At 37.4% G+C, this 18,345-nt stretch overlaps 1 protein-coding gene across 3 annotated transcripts in view; it reads left to right on the forward strand.

Annotated features, from left to right (window-relative positions):
* Nucleotides 1–18,345, forward strand: part of MIPEP (mitochondrial intermediate peptidase) — a 198,527-nt gene that overhangs the window by 67,209 nt on the left and 112,973 nt on the right. For all 3 annotated transcript variants that reach the window (XM_081045712.1, XM_081045714.1, XM_081045713.1), the window contains exons 13-14: nt 1,123–1,327; nt 2,528–2,637. In XM_081045712.1, coding sequence (XP_080901838.1) covers nt 1,123–1,327; nt 2,528–2,637 — 315 coding nt within the window. The remainder of the gene's footprint in view (nt 1–1,122; nt 1,328–2,527; nt 2,638–18,345) is intronic.

Here is an 18,345-nt window from a genome sequence, read left to right on the forward strand (position 1 = left end):
AGTGAAACTGGAAGTAAGGGGAGGACTACTGTATGTCTATATGGAAACCTTCTCAACCGCCAATTCACTTCTTCTGTGAGATATGTGAGGTTCATTCCTTTACGTTAGCTGTGTACTGGCAGGTCAACCATCTTCAACAGTTTCAGGCAATTTGATGGGAAATGTGAAGAGCTCAGGTTATAAATTATAACAGAAATAATGGTACCCCATATGTGAATAGTGATTCACAACTTCAAAGCATTTTAACAGACATGAGCTTGTGAATTCTGGGCAACTGCTCTGGGATTGGACAAGGTAGAGAGGAAGCTCATAGAGGCAAACCAGTTTCCCAGATGGGCTGGCTGGTAGCTGATGAAGGTGGGACCGGAGTCTAGTCATCGATCACTGAGTCCTGGGTTCCTCTTCCTCTTTGCTTGAATGGCTGATGACGAGTCCAGGCCAGTGATTCGGAGCTTTGGCTCCTAGGGGTCCACCTGGGTTCTGATCCGAGATGCAGCAATCCTACCTCTGTGTCGTTGGGTGTGTGACTTCACATTTCCAAGACGCGTTTCAGTTTTCTTATCTGAAAGGTGAGATTCCTGCCTCACAGGGTTATTGTGAAGAATAAGTGATAAAGTATAAGTGAATCGCAGCCTGGTACAGAAGAGTTACTTCAGATCCCTTGCTTTATGAGAGTTTAGATCTCAGCACTTTCAAGTGATAAAGACAATTGGTGTGGAAAGTGTTTTCTAGTGCATTGAAGGGGTTCAGTCAATATTAGGGTCCCTTCCCTTAGCAGCTCTATGTCTGTCTCTTCCATTTGCTGGTGAACATCACGAGGGCATGGATCTAAGCTCCGTAATGATGCTGTTTCTACCACAGCAGGTCAATATGTATTTTTGAAGTGAATGAATGAATTAATCAACATAAGCTCAATGGATGACTGGTATTTTTAAAAAATAAAATATTGGCAAAATAAAAAGTTGGGAAAAATTTATGTCTATAAAAAAATAAATAGAATAAGAATACAGTTAAGTTAAAATTTGAACTCATACATTTTGGTATAAGTTTATGTTGATTAAGACGATTTTACCCTTTCAGTTACCTAAGACTTTCTTCTGTTGTGTTTTCTGATTCTCAAAGGATTGCCATTTTACAATCCGTGGAGGCAGGTTAAAAGAAGATGGAAACTATCAACTCCCAGTCGTAGTTCTTATGCTGAACCTTCCCCATTCCTCAAGGAATTTACCAACTTTATTAACTCCTGGAATGATGGAAAATCTTTTCCATGAAATGGGACATGCAATGCATTCTATGCTGGGACGTACTCGTTACCAACATGTCACTGGTGAGTCCTGAACAGGGGACGTTTATATTTAATGCAATTCTTTAAAGACTTGTATTTTATTTTAAATTGGAAAAAAAAGCTTTTTATTTAGAAAGTCTGGGATCATTTGATATTGTCCTGTGGTCATTTATTGCAGATGGCCTCATCTCATCCTCCCAATTATAGTGCAGCCCAATCCTCTTATTTTGTTTCCTTCCTTGCTAACAGTTCTCACTGAGGAGTGAGTCTCAGTTGTCTGTCTTTGGGGTTTGTACCAGTTTACATTTTATATGTTTTATATGGAATTTAAGTATGTGGCTATAGGTGTATGTGAATGAATATCTCCCTAGTACTTAGCACAGAGTTAGTAAGTGAATGTTGCCTATCCAAAATCAGTTAGAAAACATATTAAAGCATGTTGGAAAAATGTGATAAGGTATTTTTTATTTTTCTCATTCTTTCCTCTATATAAAATTATAGTTTTCATTATGTTCTATGGCCATATTTGGTGATACTATAGGCTTTGCTCTTAGTTGTCTCATGTCTAAGTCCTAAGCTCACTATCAGGTGTGGTCAGCTTTAGACTACCTGGTAAATTGTCTGCATTCAGTATTTATTAATTAACTTTATGCATACAGTATTTGGGTGGAGGAGAAGATATTTGAAAAGATGGGCTAAACAGAATCATAAAATGAAAGTAAAAATTTCTTATACGATTCGTTGCTTTAAGTAATTTTGAGTTTGAAATACTGCTTTTCTGCACGTGAGGACTGAATTTGTTATAAGATGCAATCAATGGATAAAAGAAAGTACTTTTAAAACAAATGAAGGATAAAAGCATTTGGTGGTGGAGTGCGGTGAAATAAGTACAAATGCTGTATTAAATGTCAGAATGTTTTAATTTGTGTTTCATGTACAGTCCAGCATAGCTAAAGACAGGCTTGTTTGTAGAAGGTGTGAACCACTGCTTTACAAGGTGTTTTATTCAGCTGTGCAAATATTTTGTTTTACTTTTGATATATAGGAAAATATATAGGATTATAATAAACTTTTCTGCAAATATGTGCAATAATTTTGTAGAAATAAAATACTGATTTAATGAATTAAAGCTTATCGTAGTTCATCAGAAGTACAAGTAAAAATTTTAAAAGTGCATAAAAAAGTAAGTTAAATATGTTGCTTTGATTGGTGCCAACTTTTTTTCTTTTCCCCCAATTTTAGGGACCAGGTGCCCCACTGATTTTGCTGAGGTTCCTTCTATTCTGATGGAGTACTTTGCAAATGATTATCGTGTGGTTAACCAGTTTGCCAGACATTATCAAACGGGGCAGGTAGGCAAAACTAATATTGTAATACAATCCTTTGAGTTGTGGTTGTCGGCATTTATGACCTGCTGGGTCATGTTGAACTTGGTGCTTTTTTCAGACCTGTCACCCTCTCTCAGTACCAGAAACCTCCTACCGGTTTTTCTTCTGATTCCCTCTCTTGTTGGGGGTGGCTGAGTAGGGGGCTAGTCTACAGAATCATAGTCATAGCATATAGTCACGTGTTGACAAATACTGCCCTTAATTATATGCCAAATAATATCCTGTTTAGCCCTCATGGACATCCCCTGAGGAAGGCACTTTATTCCTGTTTTCCAGCGATGAAAACTAGCTCTTTAGTAAAAGAGGACTTCAGGGCTATCTTGCTTCAAAAAAGCCATTCCTCTTTCCTCTTCCTTCATGATTCTGAATATTTTTTCTCTTGGTCTGAATTTTTATGGTGTTTCGTAAAACTGAACCACATTGCCGTATTTTCTCAATATGCTTAGGGTCTATATGATGATAGTTCTGAAAATTCCTTAATATCAAAGTTTCGATTTAAATAGTGCTTTGTAATTTTAAAGGTTTTAAAATTCTGTAAACTAGGATTAAAATGAGATACCTTATAGTAAGTTAAGGTAACTATCAACATTATACAATTTACTGTTCACGTATACTTCAAAAAATATCTTCCTTCCCTTCTCTCAGAACTTGGATTATATAATATTACATTAGCTAGTGTTTTTCCCTCTCTGACTTCCTTCCTGAGGGCGGGTGTAAAATTATATTCATCTTTGCATCTTCAGCCTTTAGAATCATGTCTACCGTAATTAAAGGAATGAATGGAATCAGAAAAAGAATGACCCAACCCCTTTATTTGTGACTCTTCTGATTATGTCCCCAGATGCATAACCTGTTTTGGTCATTTCTTTTTTTTGAATTGGTTTTTTTCTAACCATTGTTGTCAACTATAGAATAATGGATGGATTTCTGGATAACTAATCTGAGTCAGTCTTCATCTATTAGGTATTGGATGATAAAATTGAAATATTTATGATCCAGTTAGCTACCTGTCTGTTAACTTGCAAAGAATTGCTCTGGAAATTTTGTCGACTCAGCCAATAACATATAACTCTGAAATAATAGCATGTTTCATCCATGACTGCACACAGTTGGGGATTTGGGGGTGATTAGGAAGACCTAATTAAATTCCTCCTTTTGTGCTTGCTCCCCTCCCTGTCCTTGGGGGGAGCAGAGCATGAGGTGTGTTGGGGCAGAGCCACACGCACAGTGCATGGGACCATGAGAGAGACCAGCTAACTGCCGAGGACATCGGAAGAAGCTTCATCTCGGAAGTGTTGGGGAACTAGCGCTTGAAAAAATACGTCAAGGGGGCAGTTTGTCAGTCAGCTTTTAGCAGCCCTCATCCATCTCATAAAAAGTATTTATTGAGGAAACACTAAGGACATACATGTATATAGGTCTTTCAGTCAGGAAGTACTTGTTGAGTTTTTATTATGTACCAGGCATTGTTCTCAGCATCCGAGAAACAGATAAAAAATCAGTGAGAAAACATCCCAGCACTCAGTGTGGGCTTAAATCTTCAGGGAACTAGGGCAGAGCCAAGGACAAGGTAATTCTAGCCAGAAGGGAGAGGCATTGGTGAGATGCTGGGTGTGGCAAGAGTAGAAAGAGGAAGGGAGGGAGAGACAGAGAAAAGACACTGGAATGTTCTTGTTCCTAGAATTGGCTCCCAGTCTCTGCATTCTTCACACACCTTTTAATTGTAGCTCATTTGCTAGACCACCTTCTGTGACTGGAGTGATTTTTCTCTGCACTGTTTATACTGGACTTTGCTGTCACACTTCCTCTTGGGAGTTGTATTTACTCCTTCTGGCCACTGGCTGTCATACAACTCTTCCCCAGCCCATTTTCTCTTTAGCCTTTGGCTGACAGCTTCCATGGATTCTACCTTTGAACTCGTGGCCTTGCTCAGCCCTCAGTGGGGTTGAATGGAAGGCCTGCAAGCATGTAGTCAAGCAGTAATGAGAGCCAGAACTAAGGCACTGGCAGTGTTGGCTAGAAGAAGCAGAATTCAAGAGCTAGTTGGAACTTAATTGGAAGGATAGCAGAGGCAACAGAGGTGGAGGAAGTCCAAGACGGAGTTTTCATGAACAGAGAATTCTGGGAGGCCCGCTTTGAGGAAGGGAGGGAGACAGTTCATCTTTGGATATATTGATGGTCATCATTGTTGTCCATGAGGTTGTGAGTAGTGTAAGTCGGAAATTCAGAGCCAGGTGGACACTGCAGGTGTGTGGGAATAACAGGTGTGGAGATGACAGTTGAAGCATAGGGAGATTAGAAATTGCCCATGAGAGAAAAGCAGGAGGCATCTAAAGAAACCAGCATCATCAGGAAAGGAGCTGTCTGAGAACTCAGGTTTTTAAGAGGTCTCACCACAAGCTGTGAGGAGGACACACGTAGGTGAGGGTGACTGCAGAAGAGTACCGTGAGCCTTTCAGAGTAATCCTTAAAAAGTTAACACTTGTGCAGAAAGTCACCACAAATCCTAAGGCCAGTTTTTGAAATCTATTTACGGAGCAAGCAGAAGAGCAAAGAAGGGCTAGAGCTTGGAGGGTGGTGTGGTGTCCTTAAAAGGACAATGCGTATTTAATACCATTACTTAATTCTTCAGTAAGAAGATCCATTTTTGGACAAGATAGTTTCAAGAAAACAGTCCGAAAATATCCTTCAACCAGGTGAGAGAGGAAGAAAGCAGTAAATTGCTTTGAATTAATTCAAGTCCCAGACTCAGAAGACACATCTAGGGGCTGATGGGACTTGCAGACACAGTCTCTAAAGAATTTAAAATAATTTTGTGATTCCTTGGAGAATGGAAATAGTGCCAAAAGGCAAGAGATGTGTAAATGCCTTGAGTTTCACAAGGGGCTTGCCTCTTCTTGTCACTAATTAAGATACCAAAAGGCTTTATGTTTTGATTTTAAGGGCAGTCCTAGCCTTAAGGACAAGGAGTTAATTCCCTAAAATCCAAGTCTGTAAATAAATTACATTAAAGTCCGTAAGAAGAATAACGGTTGCATTTTTATGTTTTATTTCCTATCCTGCTGCATATCAGGAAACAATTTTTTTTTTAACCATCGTGTGGTATATTCCAGAGAGCTCTCAGAGTAAGGATAATATATTGGTGACTTATTAACACCTACAAGTATTTTATCTGAACTGGAGCATAGCGCAGCCAATGAATTCCTGTGGTAGAGGAATTAGAAGCATGCTTATCAGATTTGCCGGCATCATCTAGCTGTCAGAGATAACAAATACCAGAGGTGCTCATTTGAGATTCAGAACTGCCTTGACAAGCTACAGCATCAAAGCTGAAGCAGAATTTATTATAAATTAATCTTCAAATCAATACCACACGTGTAGGAGTACAGACTGGGTAGCAGTTCATGTGAAAAAATTCCCAGGTTTTTAGACATAATAAACTTGATGTGAATCAACAGTCTGATGGAGTTTCCCCACAAATCTCAGCCAGTCTTGGGCTGCACGAGGGGAGCTGTGGCGCTGTGGCGTCTAAGAAACCAAAGATTATTGTGTCTCTTTGTGCCTATTGGTTCCCGCCTTCAGCCTAACCCTGTTAACCAAAGGAGAGGTTCGGGCTGTAATAAAGAACAAAAGACGTTTATTTGAGCAAAACTGTTACAATCTGGGAGACACATATTCAGCTAGCAACCCAAAATGCTCCAGAATGAACAAAGAAAGGCAAAAACAACCAAGTGTAATTCTTTTGTGCAAATGAAAGATTGCTGGGTTAACAAGGAATGGCTAGTTCTAATTTGCAAATGAGAAAGGGGAAAAGTACAAGGAGGAGGTCAAGTCCGTTTGTGTCCACACAGCCGTGTTTGTCCCGGGCTGTTTATGACTCAGCCTTGAGCTGAGTTAGCAGCAGGTTAGCAACTTCATAGCAGCTCTGAGAACTGAGGCACAAGACGTGCTGAAACCCCTCTTCCCTAATAGCCTCCTGACTTTATTTTAAGGAACTCTCGTAGCAATGCTTATTCCATTTTAGTTTTTCCTATTATCACCCCTTTCCACACAAAGTTATCTGTAGGCGGCCCCACACTTCTGGAAGCATGATCCTTGTCCTCCCTTAAGCATTCTATGGTACCACTTCTTTGTAATTGTGGTACAATATACATGGCATAAAATTTGCCATCTCAACCACTATTAAGTATACAATTCAGTAGTATTAAGTACATCCTTACTGTGCTGACATCACCACCATTTATCCAAGAACTCTTCATCTTGCAAAACTGAAGTTATGCACCCACTAAACACTAACCCCTACCCCTCTGCCCCCAGCCCCTGGCAACCACCATTCTGCTTCCCGTCTGTGTGAATTACACTGTACTGGGTACCTCGTGTAAGTGCAGTCATACAGTGTTAGCCCTCGTGACTGGCCCGTTTCACTTAGCATCAGATTTTTAAGTTTTATCCATGTTACGACATGTGTCGGAATTTCCTTTTTAATGCTGAATAATATTCCATTGTATGTATACACCACATTTTGTTTTTCCCCTCATCTGTTCATAGATGCTTGGGTTGTTTCCACGTTTTGACTATTGTGAATAATGCTGCTACAAAACATGGAGTCCCTGCTTTTAATTCTTTTACGTATACCCAGAAGTAGGATAGCTGGATCATACTTAAATATTTTACTCCTAATTTTTTTGAGGAACCACCGTACTGTTCTCCACAGTGGCTACATCATTTTACATTCCCACCTGTGCACATGGGTTCCAATTTCTCTCCATCCTCGCCAACACTTGTTATTTTCTGACTTTTAAATTGTAGCCATCCGAATGAGTGTGAGATGGTACCTTATGGTGGTTTTGATTTTCGCTTGCCTAATGAGTAGTGATATTGAGCATCTTGTTATAACTTATTGACTATTCATACATCTTCTTTAGAGATATGTCGGTTGAAATCCTTTGACCAGTTTTTAATTGAGTTGTCTCTTTCTTGGTTGTTGAGTTATAGTTCTTTTTTTGAGTTATAGTTCTTTATATATTCTTGATATTAATTCCTTATCAGATATATGATTTGAAAATATTGTCTGCCATCCGTGAATTGCCTTTTTACTCTGTTGATGGTGTCCTTTGATACACAGAAGGTCTTTTTTTTTTTTAATTAAATGTATTGGGGTGACAATTGTTAGTAAATTTACATAGATTTCAGGTGTACAATCCTGTAGATACACAGAAGGTCTTAATTTTGATGTAGTTAAATTTATTTATTTTTTCTATTGTTGTCTGTGCTTTTGCTGTCAGATCCAAGAAATCAATGCCAAAGTCACAAAACTTTTCCTATATGATTTTTTCTAGGTTTTATTATAGTTTTGAGTCTTATGTTTAGATCTTTGATTCATTTTGAGTGAATTTTAGTAGATAATGCAAATTAAAAAATATATTTTACTAATTCTGAAACTGATAACTCTTGTTAGATACCTGTTTATATTTAATGGCGTAGTGTGCCCTTCTCCTCATGTATTATAAAATCACAGGTACTTAAAGAAAAATGGGTTATTGGATTCAAGGAAATAAGACAGTCTTAGCCCCTACACCAAAAATGAGAATGTCAGGTGCTTCCATTCCATAGTCTAAATGCCTGACCCTTGACCCCCACCCCTAAACAGCTCCATGGGGAACCAGGCTCTCCCTCACTCAGATTATGTAGCGTGCCCAGAGTTTTTCTCTTTCTTCTCTCACTGTTCCCAAATACTGATCCCCCGAGAAAGCAGAATCTCCTTGTCTCTGCCCAACAGTTTTGATCTATTCACAAGTTTTAGGTGGATTTCTAAATGTGAGCACATCTCATAACTTCTCCTTTCCATTTCTAAAGTTGTCCCATCTCTTTCACACCAAATTTTTCTCAGGACTCTGTCACTCCATGTATCTGAATGGAACTAGCCAAGCTCCTGTAGACCTGGGGCTTGATGACCCACCTATAAGAAAAACTGCTGTTTCCTCAATAGTCAGCACTTCTGACACCAAACATGTGGGGGTTTTCCCACACCAACCAATTCTCCAGTTCTCGGCAGACACCAACTAAGCGGCCTACAGTCTTAATTCTGACAGTAAGTGTTGGAGTCAGCGCAGACCCCGCAGGTTAAGGGCTCGCTTCCACCAGACCGCCTCCTCACCCTCCTGCAGAGGCCAGTCGCAAGTCCAGCTTATCAGCCATCCGGTATAAATTGAAGGCTCCCACGACCCGCCCCCATCTCAGATTTGACAGTTTGAAATAGTGGCTCTTAGAACCCAGGAAAACAGTTTACTTACTAGATTACCAGTCTATTATAAAGGATATAACTCAGGAAGAGGCGGGAGCTTCCATGCTCTCTCTGGACGTGCCAACCTCCCAGCGTGTCCATGTGTTCACCACCCCACAGGCTCTCCCTGCCTCCTGGTTTAGAGTTTTTATGAACGCTTCATTACGTACCTGGGCACAATTGGTCAAATCTTTGTCCGGTGATGACTGAGTCGATCTCCAGAAACTCTTCCTGCCCTGGAGGTCAGGTCACGGATGGGGCTGAAAGTGTCAGCCTTCTAGTCACATGGCATCCAGCCCCCGTCTGCCATGAGCCCCCTCTGTAGCGTACATTCAGGAGTAGTTGAAAGGGACGTACTATGAAGAACAAAAGAAGTTCCTAGAAAGACATCCCTATCACTCAGGAAATTCCAAGGGTTTAGAAGCTCAGAAGCAGGGGTGAAGACCAAATATGTGTTTCTTATTCTTCCATAGTATTACCCCATCCTACTTCTCTTCAGCAGTATCAGCCTATGTATAAGCCCTTTTCAACTAATAATTTCCAACCATTCCTTCCTCCTTCCACACATACCTTGCATTGCCCCCACCTTTCCCCACAATACCCATGTGGCATGGAACAGGGCAATCACAGTGTTTTTCAAAGTATAGGAAGTATTTTGTTCAATGAGGGATGCCACATTTACAGTGACATTGAACTAGAAAACATTCTGAGGAGCAGCTGCTGAATTAGTATCATATTGGAAACCACTTCATATTAGGAATGGCGTAAGACTAGAAAAAAGAAACTTCAGTCTGTCATATAATGTTTGAAGGATACCATGTAAAGGAAGAAAGTGTATTCTATGTCATTCCAGAAAAAATATTACTAAGGACAGTGGAGCGGAATTATAATTATAATGAAGCTGATTTCAGTTCAGTAGATTCTTCTCATCAATGATTAGAAAGGAGATGCCTCTGAAAGTAATAAACTTTTTATTTAACATTTAATGTTGCAAAATGATATTTGTAAATGAACAGCTGTGGACCCACCATCCAACTTAAAAAGTAAAACATTACCATATTCTTTCCAGAGGAAAGGACAATCCTGAATTCTTATTAAGTTTTTAAAATCGTTTTTATCACATAAATCACTTATTCCTAGGCCAAGTGGTATTTAGTTTCATTTTTGAGTATTACAAAATGGTATTAACTGTTAGTAATCTGTGATTTGTTTTTGCAATTCATCTGTACCTGAGATTCCTAGATGTGCGTGTGGCTGCAGTACATTCACTTTCAGTTCAGTCTAATAGTCCATCATTTACGTCCTCATTCCCCTGTCACTGGGCACGTGGGTGTTTAGGGTTTTGCTAAACCCCACTGGGTAACTTTAGGGCTTTGCTAATTCCCACAATTCTGCTGTGAACATTGTTATACTTTTCATCTTATGTGCAAGACTGGAATTGCGGGGTTTGTAAGGTATGCACGTCTCTAAGTTTATGAGGAAATACCAAGTTGTTTTCCAAAATATTTGTACTTTCTTGCACTATTTTCAGGAATGGTTGCCATCAGCATTTGATATTGTCAGAAGTTTTAATTTTGCCAGTTTTGTGGTTATGACATGGAACATTACTGTGGCCTTACTTGGCAGCAGCATTCCCTGATTACTTTTAAAGTTGACTATCCTACATTTTTATTGTTTGGTTTTTGTTTTTCTTCTGTCAAATGCCTGTTTGTCTTATGTTCATTTTCCTATTTGGTGGTTTATCTTTTTTTATTGATTTCTCAGCATTCTTGATATGTTGGAATAATAACCCTTTGTTAGGTATCTGTCTTCTTTCAGTTTATGGCTTATTTTTTTGCTTTCTTTATGTTTTTCTGTTGATGGATTTAAGTCCTTCATTTTCATTTTGTTGAATTTAACAGTCTTTAAAGTGAATGCTTTTTATATCTTATTTACTTTTGTTTCCCTAATGATATTCATATCATAAAGAATATCATAAAGCTATTCTTTTGTTTTCTTCTAAAAGTTTTCATGTTTTTCCTTTATGTTTAGGTCTTTAATCTGGTTGGAAATTCTCTTTGTGTTTGGTCTAAGGTGGAAATCCAATTTACTTCTTCCCTATGGATAACCAATTGTCCCAGCACCATTTATTCTTTTTCCAGTAATCTGTCATATACCAAGTACCCATGATATGCAACAATCTGTTCACATGGGATTTCTCTTATTCTGTTGTTTAAGTTGTCTGTCCTGATATTATACTAATACCGTCTGTCTTTATTACTGTAGCTTTACCAAGCTTTCCTTTATTTGTTCTTCAAAAATTTCCTGTCAGTTCTTCGGCTTTTGTGTTCTTTTATATGCATTTTAGAACCAACATATTTTTTGCTTGTTTTGTTTTGTTTGAAAAGCTCTGATTAGAGTTTGATACATTAAATCTGTAGATCAATATGGGGAGAATTGATATCTCTGAATATTAAGTGTTTCAATCTATGAATATAACATACCCTGTTTCCCGGAAAATAAGACCTAGCTGGACCATCAGGTCTCATGTGTCTTTTGGAGCAAAAATTAATATAATATGGTATTACATAAGACATGGCCTTATATTATAGTAAAATATATTACAGTAAAATAAGACTGGGTCTTGTATTAGTTTTTGGTCCAAAAGACGCATTAGAGGTGATTGTCCCGCTAGGTCTTATTTTCGGTATCTCTTCATTTTGTACTGTCTTTTAAACAGTCTTTTAATAAAGTTTTAAAATTTTCCTCCGAAGGATCTTGCTCAACTTTTCTTAGACTTAGCTCTAGATACCCTACCTTTAGGATAATATTGTAAATAGTATATTTTTAAAAATTGTATTTTCTAATTATTTTTTGCTTATGTTTCAAAGTGCAATTTATCCTTTTTTGTACGAGGACTGACAATTAAGTTCACGAACTTGTTGCATCGATGTTGCTAACCTTTTTTGATATCAGAGGGATTATTCATTATGGATTTGTACCAATGGGACAGTTAACCAAGTTTACTATTTGGAAGTGCTGAAAAGGCTGCGTGAAAAAGTTAGACGACCTGAACTTTTCGCCAACAAGTCATGGCTCTGGCATCACGACAATGCACCAGCTCACACGGCACTGTCTGTGAGGAGTTTTTAGCCAGTAAACAAATAACTTTATTGGAACACCCTCCCTAGTCACCTGATCTGCCCCCCAATGACTTCTTTCTTTACCCGACGATAAAGGAAATATTGAAAGGAAGATATTTTGATGACATTCAGGACATCAAGCGTAATATGATGACAGCTCTGATGGCCATTCCAGAAAAAGAGTTCCAAAATTGCTTTGAAGGGTGGACTAGGCACTGGCATCAGTGCATAGTTTCCCAAGGGGAGTACTTCAAAGTTGACGGTAGTGATATTCAGCAATCAAATATGCAGTGCTTGTTCTAGGATGAGTTCATGAACTTAATTGTCCTACTTCATATATAGATCTTATTTTCAGCAACTTGATAAATGTTCTTATTACTTCTAATAACTTTGGCTATAGAATTTTTAACATGACAGTTATTTTTAAATAACCAGACAGTTATTTATAAATAACTAGACAGTTATTTTTACTGTAAATGACAGTTTCATTTTTCCTTTTCAATTTATATATTCTTTTTATTTCTTTTTCTTGCCCTACTCGACCTACTAGAATCTCCAGTACAGTTTTTGAATAGGAGCTGTAATATGGGCATTATTTGTCTTTATCCTGTTTTTTAAAGGAAATGTTTCTAATGTTTTATCATAAAGAAAGATGTTTGTTGTAGTTATGGTAGAGATATCAGGAAAAGGAAATTCCTTCCTATTTTTCATTTGCTAAGTTTTTGTTTAATCAATGGGTATTGCATTTTATCAGATTTTTTTCCCTGCATCTTTTCAGATGATTGGGTTGTTCTTTTCCTTTAATCTCTTAATGTAGTGAATGTTAATGTTAAATGTTAAGCCACCTTTGCATTCTAGAATTAATTAACTGGTTCTAACTTCTCATGTTTTAATACAGTGCTGGCTTCAGTTTGTTACTATTTTGTGTATAGAGGATTTTGCATCTGTGTTTATGAGGTTGGCTTGTGATTTTTCTTTGTCTTCTTGTTCTTTGCTGGTGTTGGTGTTAAGTATATACCCTTTCAAAAAATGAGTTGTTGAGTGCTCCTTTTTCTGTTCCATACAAGCATTTTTATAAAATTGTAATAATCTGTTGCTTGAAACAATGTCAGAATTCATCTATAAAACCATTCAGGGTCTATTATTTTCTCTGTGGGAAGATTTTTTTTAAATGACTGATTCTTTAATAGTCATAGGAGTTTTCGGACTGTCTTTTCTTCTTAAGTAAGCTTTGCTAAGTTATAATTTTCTAGAAATTTATCCTCTTAATCCAAGTTTTCAAGTTTATTGGCATAAAGTTATTTATGGCATTCTTTTATCCCTCAAATCCTGCTAAATGTGTAGTTATGTCCTTTTTGTTCCTAATACCATTCTCTCATTTTTTTTCTCTATTAATCTTGGCAGAAATTTGTCTATCTTTGTAGTATTTTCAAAAAACTAATGCTAACTTTGTTTATTCTCTCTATTTTGTTTCAGTTCATTAGTTTCTGTTATTATTATTATTCTCTTCTTCTTCCTTCTTTGTTTATTTTTTTCTCCTCAGTTTCTAAGCTAATTAAGTTTCAGTCCTCTCTAACATGCATTTAAATTTTCATGCTATAATTTTAAATTGTGTGATGCAGTTCTTTGGCTGCATACCATGATTTTTAATACAAAATATTTCTAATGTTGCTAATTTCCCTTATAATTTCCTCTTCGACTAAAGAGTTGTTAGAAGTGTAGTTTAAACTTTTTAAACCTTTGTAGAGGAATTATCTTTTGGTAATTATATCTAATTAGTCTAAGCAGTATTGATTCTCTGCATGTTGGTGACATTTATTTAATGGTTTAGTGTGTCATCAGTTTTTTGGAAATGTTCTGTTTGTGCTTGAGTACATTGTACATTTTCTGATTGTTGGTTCTGAGTGTTCATATAAGCCTGTTAAGTCAACCTTTTAATTGTGTAGTTTAGATTTTTGAAATATAACCAATTTTTTTTGACCTAGCAATAATTGAGAAGTGGGGCTCTCCCTTTAGGACGTTGGGTCCTTAGTCCTATCTTTTTTGTAAAATTATTAGAACTTATTTAGAGCAGTTTTAGGTTCACAGAACAACTGAAAAGATACAGAGATTTCCCATAATAGCCCTAGCCCCTACACACGCATAACTTCCTCCATTGCCAACACCCCCGACCCCCAGAGTGGTGCATTTGTTACGACGGGTGAAGCTGTAGTGATACATCGTAGTCACCCACAGTCCTTAGTTTACACTACAGTTCACTGTTGGTGTTGTACGTCCTATGAGTTTGGACAAATGTACAATCATGTGTATCCATTATGATGATATCATCATGGTCAACTACAGATGACCTTTGAACAACACGGGTTTGAACCACGTGGGTTTATTTATACCCAGATTGTTTTCAATAAATACGTATGATACTGTAAATGTATTTTCTCTTCCTTATGATTTTCTTAATAACGTTTTCTTTTCTCTAGCTCAGTTTGTTGTAAGAATATAGTATATGATACATATAACATACAAAATATGTTTATGTTATTGGTAGGACTTTCAGTCAGCAGTAAGCTATTAGTTAAGTTTTTGCGGAGTCAAAAGTTATACATGGAGTTTTGACTGTGCAGGGGTCGGTGCCCCTACCCCCATGTTCAAGGGGCAACTGTATGTTCACTGCCTTATAAATCGTTCTATCCATTTTGCTTTCTATATTTTGAAAGTATTTTATTAGATGCATAAACACATATAGTAGTTATATCTTCCTGATGAACGTGTTATCCTCTTAATTTTCACAATGCTTTGTCTCAAAGTCTGTTTTTTTTTTTTTGATAATTTTGGAACCCGAGCCACATTACTAATCACCAATTATAGTTTTATATTTTTGAGCAAACCTACCTTTGTGTTAATTTTGTCCACTAGCCACCACACTAAAATGTTTGTTGCTCTAGTTACCGTTCTCACAAAATATTTATCAAATAATAAAAATTAAATTAACATTTATCATTTGATGTTTTATCTGATTTAGTTTTATCCAGGAACGTATGAAGTAAGTGCATATTTATCCACACTTTATAGAAACTAAGTTATCAATAGACAGGGTAAGTAATTTGCCAGAGATCACATGACAGTAGCATGAGAGTTGCTCTACTAGTTTCTATTAGTGATTATTAGTAGATCTATTAATTTCACGTCAGAATTTCCTTAAAGTTCTATCAGAGTTGCTAAAACCAATATTACAACGTTCCAGGTGTTTTCTTTTTTCAGTTTTTGCTAGTTAAAAGTTCTTTACTATGGGAGGAAATGGTTTATACTTGTTATACTGTATATCTCACAAAATATCAGACCCATTTCCATTGTAAGTGTTATTTTTAGAACAGTAAAATTCTCGTGCTTTCATTTTAGAACTGTTCTGTGCTGCGTCATTACAAGATTTAGTTTGTAGCTTTAGTTTGTGAAAGGCAGCCCAAGGCTAATATTGCTTAAGATCTATTTCCAAGGAGGCGTACAGACGTGTAATAAATCTTCTCCTGTCATTCTCCTTCAGGAGATACGAATAAGGATTGAAGATAAAAATTATAGTGCAGCTAGAACCAGATTAGTTGTGGTAGGTTTAAGTTGTTTTGAAACTTTTCTTATTTTCAGCTTTAATACTTCTCAATTATGTCTAGACAAGAGCGTTGAGCTAGGAGGCAGAGACGTGTCTGGCTTCGGCTCCACATTCAGGTGACCTCAGATTAGTTACTGAACTTGTCTGAGACATCTCTGCTCTCATATAAAATTAAAATTTAGGAATTAAAAATTAATACTTCCATACTTACTCAAAAATTCTCGTTGGTCATGTTTAATAATGTTTGCAAACTGTAACATAAGACTATTGGAATTTTTTAAAGAAAAAAAATGCAAGTTAGACCTCTTTCACACATTAAAATGATCAGTGTTGAACCCTGTAAAACTCAGAATAACTTCTTTCTGTTTCTTTGAGCCATTGATGAGTGTGTAGAATTCTAAGGGTTCTTTCATCTCAAATCGTCTTCGTTTGTTAGAAAACAGCACTTGAAATCGAGGAAGTGAAAAGTAATGTCATTTCCTATGGATTTAGATCTGAGATTTTGTCTCTTCGGCCCCAAACAGCGTTTTTATTAGTATTGATTATGTGCCATCTGGATTACTATTTACTAGCAAAACAGAGTAGTTGAGACATGCTGAACCCAGTTGTTTTCCTGTTATAGACACGTGCCGAGAATGAGTGCTTGGGGTGGGATGGGACCAAGCTGCACGGGTGACTTGTAGCCTGGACAGCTCTAGGCCTGGCTTTCTGCCTCTGAAGCCTTTTCTATTTAGATCACCATGTCTCAACCAGTTTATAGCGTTAGATCTAACATGTTCCCAAGGGATTGCGATGGTAGGAGTTCTTTACTCAGGAAGAGTTGAATTATTACCATAACAAGGATTTGTACCAGAAACTGTCTAAACTTTTAATATTTATGCAGCTTCTACCATAATCTGGTTTCTAAATGGTCATAAATAAAATGAGATTTTATCAGGAATGAGTTAGCTGTGTAAGAATTTGATGCCAAAGTTTTTAACAAAACTTTATTGAAATTAGACTGGTGAGATTGCAAAGTGATAGAAAGTATCTGGCAAATTTATGAGGTTACATTCCTACACGTTAAGCTCATAGGGAAACATTCAGAGAATCTAAGTCATGCCAACTTTGCTAAAGCATTGGCGTTTTTTGATGATATTTCTGAAATCTTCCAAAAATGTTGTGCTTTCTCAATATAATTGAAAAACTAGTATTATTTTAGTATTTTTGTTCCTTTGTATGGTCAGCAAACAGTGCAGCTTGTGTTCATCCCAAGAATACATTCAACAACTCCCTTCCCTTGCTGAGCCTCCTAGGAAGCCCTTTAGAAGGTTCGTGGAGAGGAGGGCGATGACATAAGCTATTGTCCAAGCCACAACACTTTTCAGAAGGAAGGGGTGCTGTTGTTTATCACATCAAGACAGCCCTCCTAACCTGAGACTGCCAGGCCCCCCTGCATGTGTGGTCACTTCTGCTGTGACAGCATTTATAGGCACACGTCTTAGATGCAGGGACTGGAGTTTCTTCCAGTTAGTTAATACTTCTCACAAGTTGATTGAATAACTGTCACGGTATTGAAGCTTCATACGACTTACTTTTTTGCGGCAGTTTTCAATCCTCATTTTACAATTGCGAAAACACGATGCCGAGAGGCTTGGCTGCGGTCTGAAAGCAAATGAGTGGGAATAGACAATGGAAGCTGCCTGTCCTCAGACACAGCCCTCTCTTTTTCACAAGGCACTGCCTTCCTGTGGATAGTTCTCCTGCCTGTAAAATTAGAGTGGTTTCATTTTGCCCACCTTTGTTTTTAAGTCGTCGTGATGGTTGTGTTTTTCTAAGTCAGAGCGTCCCAGACTTTAATGTGCATAAAATCACCTGGGGATCTGGCTAACACGAGATTCAGATTTAGCGCATGTGGAGCAGTCCAAGGTTTTGTATTTCCCGGAAGCGCCCAGATCCTGTTGATGCTGGTGGTCTCTACTTGCTTTGGGCTTCATATAGTTGGGTGATTATTGTTCTTATTATTCATAGTTTTTCTAAGCAGGAAACCAGACTTTACCTTCTTAGCAGAAGAAAGGGTCAATTTTATAGTCTTTTGTTTTCCCTTTGGCCATAATTACGTTCTAACACTTTTTAAATAATGAACGAGTGCTGGGATTGGACTCTAGCATAGCTCTGTTCTTTGGGTGCACAGAGAAGGATGGGCGTGTCCACTCCCTAGCATGCTTTATGGGGACCTTTCATTCCATGATGGCTGACTGAACCTCACAGTAAATTTAAAGTCCAGAAATTTAAATTTAAACCATCAGGTGCATCACTGGATATAGGATGAACGAATCACTAAAAACTAAAAATCAATACAGAGCAGAACCTTGGGCGTGTAGCCTACTGCTGTACTCTGAGACTTAGGTCAGGGCTTGGTCATGTACAGGGAACTTGGCACTTACTGTTAGACAGGCTGAATTGTCATGTTGTCGTCATACAAAGCCAGATGTTAATTCTCCAGGAATGAGCACAAGCATACTTGTTTTAAATAAAAAACAAAGATATTTGTGGAAAATATTATATTGAATTATTAAAATAAATTAAGCCAAATTAAGTCACCATAGTTAATTAATTATTGGCATATTATGTTCCAGTTGTAGAAATAACAATTCCATCATTTTCCTATTTATTGGGGGGACCCC

This window comes from Rhinolophus hipposideros (genome assembly GCF_964194185.1).
Source record: "Rhinolophus hipposideros genome assembly, chromosome: 4".
In the NCBI taxonomy this organism is placed as follows: Eukaryota; Metazoa; Chordata; class Mammalia; order Chiroptera; family Rhinolophidae; genus Rhinolophus; species Rhinolophus hipposideros.